This window comes from Sinocyclocheilus rhinocerous, unplaced genomic scaffold, assembly GCF_001515625.1.
Source record: "Sinocyclocheilus rhinocerous isolate Xijiao unplaced genomic scaffold, SAMN03320098_v1.1 scaffold831, whole genome shotgun sequence".
In the NCBI taxonomy this organism is placed as follows: domain Eukaryota; kingdom Metazoa; phylum Chordata; class Actinopteri; order Cypriniformes; family Cyprinidae; genus Sinocyclocheilus; species Sinocyclocheilus rhinocerous.
The window spans coordinates 1,039,838-1,048,187 of record NW_015641020.1 but is presented as its reverse complement, the minus strand read 5'-3'; the positions used below and the strand labels follow the sequence as shown (position 1 = coordinate 1,048,187).

Genomic DNA, 8,350 nt, shown 5'->3' with positions numbered 1-8,350 from the left:
TTTTTTTATCTCCATCTCCTTTTATCTCCATAAACATATATAGAGCAGTAGAGCTAATACAGTGGCTGGAAATCTGTTTACCCTTCGGTTCCTCGTGCTTCCCCATCTTCATAGAGAACGCAGTTCATGGTTGCTCAGAGTGCTTTGGAAAGAAGGTGGAAATGGCGCGGCCGTGATTTCCATGCATTTTTTAGATGCTGGGAGCAGGGAAATCTATATAGAGCACCTTATTGTGGTAATATATTGTAGTAAATTGTAGTATTGTATTGTAGTAAAATATCGGTATTTAGTGCCAGATATCGATTCTCGTATCGCATGAAGAAGGACAACGATATATCGCCATATCGATATATTGTCCCACCCCTACACTCAATTGTCGCAGCTTTAATTATGTACCCATAGGGCTGTCGTGGTGAAGGAATTTCCCTTGCGGTAATTTTGAGTGGCTCAATAGCGCGCGGTATTATCGCCATATATATATATATAATCTGTGTGTGTATGTGTTACAATATAACGAGGTCATATTCAGAAACCAATGAAACCGAAACCAAATAGCGTTGAAACAGGAAGTGAAGTAAACAGAAGAGAATGACAAAATAACGATCCACATAACAGAACATAAACCACTTTCTTCTTGCAAGATCAGCAGACAGGGTGACCGTCCTCGATTAAATTGCCTTCAGGACTCTTGTAAAAGCCAAAATACGACCAGACCACCGATTTGGTTCTCTTAGATGGCTGAAAAATCTCCCGAGCGCTGTCACTGCCTTCCGCCATTTCGTCTCGTGCAAAAAAAACAACCACATTGCATGCTGCTTCTGCGTCAGACTGATGCTGGCTGGACAGGATTTACCGCGAGTTTTCAAAATCCCGATAATCAAATACGGTTTTGATGATAATTAAATTTTAAACGATAATACTAACCGTCAGGGCATTTTATTGTGATTTATCGTGAAACCGGTAATCGTTCCATCCCTAATCGCCATATCAATATATTGTCCCACCCCTAATACCTGGCACATTCTGCATTGTCTTTTGTTAATTTTTTTCTCTCCATACTGTAGCACACTCCTTTTATGGTACAAAGAAGGGTACTAATTTGTTTCTTGCTTTCTGTTAAACACATAGACTGGCCATTTCTTTCCGTGCTTCCCAACATGCAATCACCTGACCTGGTCTTTCTCCTGCAGGTTTACTCCAGAGCCAACGAGCAGGAGCCCTGCGGCTGGTGGTTGGCGAAGGTGAGGATGATGAAGGGAGAGGTAAGTCAGGTACAGGTGTGCAAGCGAGCACATGTTTGATCCAGATGTGGGTTACGGGGTCTGCATTTCAAGGGTTCTGTCTCTCATTATTCACTCTGTTGGCCTCTGAAGTTGAGTCCAATGTGAATATATGAATATTGATTGAGGGTGTTTCAGGTCTTTTTGGATCTAGTAGGCCTTTAACACACACATCTGCAGCACTGACCCAGTTACCCATAAACACTAGAGTGATCTCATTTATTGAGTCAGACTGAGCCCCCTGGTGATCTAATAGCAGATCGCCTTAAGCTCTAGAATATGCATTCAGTATGCATGAGCAAGATAAACAACCGCAAAATGTAGGTCTGTTTAAAGACATCTGGGATCCTCTAAATAGGTCACGCTTAGGCATCAGGTTTAAGGAATGTTCTGGGTTCATATGCTGTCATTGCCAGAAAAATATTTTGGACTTGTCCCTTTGCATTAATAGTCATTCCAAAGAGTATGACTGTATATTTATGAATGTTTTTATTGATGGACAGTTTTATTAATCTTTAATATTAATTGTTTTTAATTATAAAGAATAATCAATTATTATTTAAACTTGTGTATTTTAACATGTATCCTGGTTCAATGTATTGCCCAGTTGATCTAAAGTGTCTGGTCTGTGAGTGAGTGTATATGCATTCAGGGGGCGTGGCTTTGGACGGCGATTGCAGGGAGGGTGGGACATTCGCTTTCAGTGCTATCAGGCTAAAGTTAGCATTTTCCAAGATCTCCTATTGCGCCTTTAATTCATTTAATTTTATTTTTCATTTTATTTTAAACTGAGGGACACATCTAAAATATTTCTTGTAGTAACCATGCCACAGAGCTTTGCTTGAACCTGGCGCATTATTGTATGGTTCTAGTAAAATGCTAACATTTACAACATTTACTATATAAATTGCTGCTTATCCTTTTTTTGATACACACATAGAAGTTCATTAACACTGCTTAAACTCCTCAAAGCTTATGTCTGCTGTCCACTGTTCCCTGGCAAGGTCTCGTTCAAACCTGCTTCCACACACATTTTGGCTAATTAGGTGGATTGACAGGCAGAGCTCTCATAATGTTACATACAGCACTGGGGAACGGTCTTCTCCCTCTTGCACACTTTCATTCTGATACTGGGGCAGTCGAATAATAGGACGAATTTAGACTTGACTTTTGACTGCATTCTGTGCCACTGAGTGTAGTCGTGTTACCACTGTGGTCTAGCACAACAAAACTGTCTTTGAGCAGCTTCAGTCTGTTTGCTGTGTCTTTAAAGTGGTGAGGGTGTGAAAGAGGCCATTGTGACTTGTGTAATAAACAGTCAGCTGCTCATTACCACAAAATAAACCCAACAAGAGCCAGATTCAAAGCTGACTGTACAATTATCCTGCTTATTACATAGCTACTTTCCAAATTAGCAGACATGAACAATTGGTTTAAGGTTAAATGATTTTATTAAATGGTCAAATACACATCTTAACAATCATTATACTAAAATATTAGATTCAAGAATGCCGTGTTTGTGTAATCAAAAATATTCCAGAGAGTAATAATCGGTATAATAATCCAATGTAACTACCGAAACTATTAACCGTGTTCAGCATGCAGACATTGGTTTGTTTCATGTGTGTGATGGGCATTGTGATGTATTTTAAATATATTTTTTTCTGTTCAGTTCTATGTGATCGAATACGCAGCCTGTGACGCCACATACAATGAAATTGTCACATCGGAACGAATCCGGCCAGTCAATCCCAACATCCCCTCCTCTGAAAACACCTTTTACAAAGTCCCCATCGCTGTACCCGAGGATCTCAGAGACATGTAAGTCACACATGCAGTCTTCTGATACTCCACTTTTTAGTCACAGACTGTGTTTCTACCTCGATGTCAACCTCAACAAACTGTGTGTGATAGGGCTGGGCGATAAGCAATATCATATCGAGATTGCAATAAGATTTGTCTATAACGATAATAAGCTCTGGAGATTTTTACCCAATATGGATTAATCACACAGCAGGAATAAACATGACATAAGCCAGTCAGTGCATGTCACTGGTAAGTCTGCATGTTCTGCGTGTCCCTTTGTGAATCAGTGGCATGCTTACGTCTGCTACACAAACTCAAACACACTGTTTTTGGCTTCTGCTGTCTAAACATCTCCAAAGCGAGTCAATTCACAAGCTTTTCACTATTTAATTTGAGAAAAGCTACAAACTGAAAAACTACTGCACTGAAAGATCTTCACGACAAACCACCAAAAAATAAAAGTTCAGGTTAACTTGAAATGATGAAATGAAAGAAATACAACTATTGTATGCTAAAATGTACTACTAATAATAATAATGCTCCTACTAATATTTTTAAGAAATACCATACAACCAAGCTATTTTTCATCCATGATTTCATTTCCACAGTTCTGCTTTGCAGCATCTTATTTGACAAAAAAAATCCAACTGCAATGTTTTGTTGTAAATTAATTAGTTTTATTTGATTACATTTTAAAAGATTGATTAAACTGTTAAAGTTTTATTCATTTCTTTTCAGTTTTTGACGATAAGAGTAAAAAAATAAAATGAGAACGCTGAATTTAGGGGAAAATAAAATGGATTTCATGGGGTCCCTAAATTAAATATATTTTGAAAGATTTAAATGTATTCTTTTCTATTCTGAATGATGCAGCTGTTTGACCGAGAACATCCACAAAGACTTCAGGAAATCAATCGGAGCCAACTGCATCTTCTACAACACCTTTACACACCAACTTATTGTCCTGGTCAGTGTTTAATTCTTATTTACACTCTCATTGTGATACTGAAAAATACATTGTGTCTTAACCAAATATGTCTCTTTCTCCTCAGTCCACAAAGGAGTGCACGGTGAAACGAGCAGCCCTACTGAGTGACATGCACTTCCGGAGTATTCGCACCAAACTCATGCTTATGTCCCGTAACGAGGAGGCCACTAAACACTTAGAGGTACACAAATACACAATATGGGGATTTTTTTTTTTATTTGTTACTCATTTTACTTGCCAAATACATTAGCCAGTCCTAACAGAGAAAGTTGCATGTGAAGATATAATAGCTAGTTTGAGAATAGTACTTAGAAATAGAAATAGTACTTCAGACTTCTTTTTATATTGTTGTTTGTTAGTGCAATTCTCTTTCTGTGTTTTGTTTTTTTCTTGTCATTATGTGCTTGTTCTTGTCATGCTGGATTCCCCCTGTGGTTTAATTAAACAGACAACCAGCTCAACATTTGCGTGTTTTTGTGTGTACTGCAGACGAGTAAACAGCTGGCGTCTGCGTATCAGGAAGAAGTGAAGGTGCGTGAGGAACTAATGGGTCTGGCCATCGGTTCTCACGGTGCCAACATCCAGCAGGCCCGCAAAGTTCCCGGCATCACTGCCATTGAGCTGGAAGAAGAGAGCTGCACATTCAGGATCTATGGAGAGGTATTTATCTTTTCTTTGAGTTCATCTTGTGTGATTTTTATTTTTTATAAAGATACATATAAGACAGCAGTGATTTTGATGGGTTGTTCTTTCTGACTCAAGACCCCAGAGGCTGTGAAGCAGGCCAGGACCTATCTGGAGTTTAAGGAGGATTCCTTCCAGGTTCCAAGGAACCTTGTAGGTCAGTTGCTTATTAGACACATTTCGTTTGGACTTCTGAATGCAGTTCATTTGTGGACAGACCTTAGCTAAGCATAAATTCTGGAAATCTGCCAAAGCCCAAGTGTTCTTACCCAGTGATTTTCGCTCTCTTTCACAACAGGCAAAGTCATTGGCAAAAATGGCAAAATTATCCAAGAAATAGTAGACAAATCGGGCGTGGTTCGAGTCCGGATCGAAGGGGACAATGATAAAAAGCCGCCCAGGGAGGAGGTAGGCAGGCATGGGGCTGGCAGAGACAACACTGTCAGCAGCCAAGAGGTAAATGAGCTGCCCACCTGATACAACAAGCCTCTCACTGTTACAGCTAAATAAAACCTCAGTGAGGAAAACAACACAATATTAGTAACAAGCTGTTTATTTTCATGCAAGTGTACACACATTTTGAGCATTTTTAATCATTTAACATCTGAGATAGCTTCTGACTTTACTGACATCACAAATGTTATCCCTCCTTTTTCTTTGTTGTGCAGGGAATGGTTCCCTTTATCTTTGTTGGAACCAAAGAGAACATCAGTAACGCCCAGGCCTTGCTCGAGTACCATGTGGCCTACCTTCAGGTTAGTCACCAGGCATGAAGGGTGTTCAGTCTCTGAACTGATTGCAGTTGCTGAAGGGTGTCTGGAAATTCCCTGTTTGTTCTGTTATTGTTCAAGACTCAAAAGTTTTCAAATGTTGAAACATTATACAAAGATATATTGAATTCATTGTGCCATGCTAAAGATGAGCTTTTGAAATGAACTGTCTCTTGACTGGTCAGCTGATCTCCTCCTTCATGGGAAGCTGTTGGTCGAACTTAACCACCAACTAATGCTAAAAATACCCCCATTGGGGGTAGATTTGGTGGGGGAGTGGGCAAAGTGTGGATTACATGCTGTCTACCCAGTCGCCTCTCAAAATAGCCATTTCCCCTGTCCATCCCGGCCCAGCTGTACCACGTTGCCCTCCTCTGTCAGCGTTCAGCTGCTGTTTCAAACCAGCAGCTGTCACACGTTGCAGTTGTTTTCCCCCTTTTGCACTTAAAGAAACCCAGTAATAAAATTTTTTATAATTCTGATATTTTGTTGTCTTGTATATTATAATATTATATTGATAGATATTAAACATTTATATATATTTTTTATTTTCCCCAAAAAAATATTATTATATTTTATCTGATCTTTTATTATATATTGTTTTATTGCTATTATTGGCGACATCAGAAATGGATATTATATAATAGATGCTTTTTTGAACATTTTAGCAATTTAGAAAAAATTTAAAAATAATTTTTTACACGGAACCCCTGCTCTCGACAGAAGGCACCCCGGTTGGGAAACACTGCTATATAATATATTTTTCTATTTTCTTATCATATATTGTATGATATATGTATTAATTATATTACATATTGTATCATATTATCTTATGTATTATATTGTCATAGATAATAACAGCATGTTTTTCCCTATTTTGCTATTAAACAAAAACTAGAAATGATTACATTATATTACCTTTGTGATCTCTATTCCTGTTTTCTATAACTCTGCTTGTAGTTTAACAGCAATGCCTGACAGTGCTTTCTCTCTCTGTGATTGATAGGAGGTGGAGCAGTTGCGTCTCGAGCGCTTACAGATTGATGAACAGCTCCGTCAGATTGGGGTGGGATATCGCGCACCCCCCAGCCGCTCTGGTTCAGGGGTCGCCGGCGAGCGTGAACGGGGTTACCTCACGGACGAGAGCACAAACTCCCTGCAGACCACACGCACCTATGGAGGAAGAGGACGTGGACGCAAATCTAACAATACATACTCTGGCTATGGTGAGATACAACTCCCATCATGCTCATATGTTTTGGACAGTCTGTCTGTACATTTAATTATCAATTTCATGATGTATAACAAGATTTCGGGTACAGATGGGTTAAAGGATTAGTTCACTTCCAGAAAAAAAATTTCCTGATAATTTACTCACCCCCCGTGTCATCCAAGATGTTCATGTCTTTCTTTCTTCAGTCGAAAAGTAAGGTTTTTGAGGAAAACATTCCAGGATTTTTCTTCATATAGTGGACTTCAATGGGGACCAACTGGTTGAAGGTCCAAATTGCAGTTTCAATGCAGCTTCAAAGGGCTCTACACGATCCCAGCCGAGGATCGTCCCCATTGAAGTCCACTATATGGAGAAATATCCTGGAATGTTTTCCTCAAAAACCTTACTTTTCGACTGAAGAAAGAAAGACATGAAATTCTTGGATGACATGGGGGTGAGTAAATAATCAGGAAGTGAACTAATCCATTAAGGCAACCCTGGATAAAAGGCAGATTTGCTTTTATTTTGCTCTAAACCACTAGATGGCGCACTTGTCTAAACATCTACATAAACCTGGAAATTTGTCGGATCCTTGACGTGATCCTTGAAGTTACAGCATAGAGTAATTTCTGTTCTTGATCTAATATTTAATGTTCTATTTTGAACAAGTATTATCTTTAATGTTGTGCAAAACATATTATCTTTAGGTGAAGTATTTGCATTACTAAATTTTGCTCCATGCTTGTGGGTCAAAAGATTTGTGTGTTGTATTTTTCTTTTTTTTTTTTTACAAAAGAAACTACTTTTTCCATGCATTTTCCATATAGGGTGCCCCGTTCAGTGTTGGGCAGTAACTAGTAACTAGTTACTGTAATATTACTTTTTGCAGTAACTAGTAGTGTAACTAATTACTAATAAGATTTCAGTAATAATATCACCGTTACCATCCATAAAACAGCTCGTTACTTAGTTACTTTTGATGCCTCAACCCCTGATTTGAAATCCAAGAATAAAATAATTCCTAGATTTATTTTCATAATTTTCACGACTCGCACAGGCACATGAAGTCACCAGTGCATCAGGAAAGCTTTGAATATGGAAAAGCTTACATTCAGGGGATGGAAATATTGCCATTACACTGATTTTGTGATCTGAACGCAGATGTGGAAGTTGTGGCATTACTTTACACTTGTACACACCCACTTTACCCACCCACATCCCTCTGTCTGATCCCCATATAAATTATATTACTATAATTAAAAATCTTATGAACTTATGTGATTTCTTTTGATAAAATACTTCATGAAATATAATCATAGCTACAATTAGCTTCAAGCTACACATGACAATTAATACAACACTTTTTCTTAAAAGTCACCATCAATCACCATTGAGTGTTTGTAAAAACTTCTGACTGCGATCCAATGTAGGTTTTGGTCAAATGATGAGGCAGAAATATATTGTTAGTAACATTTTAGAAGAATTTTATGGGGAAGATACACAATTACAACTTCTGTGGGGCATGAAGGAAAAGTAATGTAACTAGTAGTGTAACTAATTACTGTTGCCAGAAAGTAATAAGTAAAGTAATAATATTACTTTTGAAAGG

At 38.3% G+C, this 8,350-nt stretch overlaps 1 protein-coding gene across 3 annotated transcripts in view; it reads left to right on the top strand.

The window, feature by feature from the left end:
* Positions 1–8,350, top strand: part of LOC107753958 (fragile X mental retardation syndrome-related protein 1-like) — a 33,249-nt gene that overhangs the window by 8,993 nt on the left and 15,906 nt on the right. For all 3 annotated transcript variants that reach the window (XM_016570249.1, XM_016570250.1, XM_016570248.1), the window contains 9 exons: positions 1,191–1,262; positions 2,953–3,101; positions 3,960–4,053; positions 4,139–4,255; positions 4,564–4,734; positions 4,837–4,915; positions 5,057–5,214; positions 5,427–5,513; positions 6,535–6,754. In XM_016570249.1, coding sequence (XP_016425735.1) covers positions 1,191–1,262; positions 2,953–3,101; positions 3,960–4,053; positions 4,139–4,255; positions 4,564–4,734; positions 4,837–4,915; positions 5,057–5,214; positions 5,427–5,513; positions 6,535–6,754 — 1,147 coding nt within the window. The remainder of the gene's footprint in view (positions 1–1,190; positions 1,263–2,952; positions 3,102–3,959; positions 4,054–4,138; positions 4,256–4,563; positions 4,735–4,836; positions 4,916–5,056; positions 5,215–5,426; positions 5,514–6,534; positions 6,755–8,350) is intronic.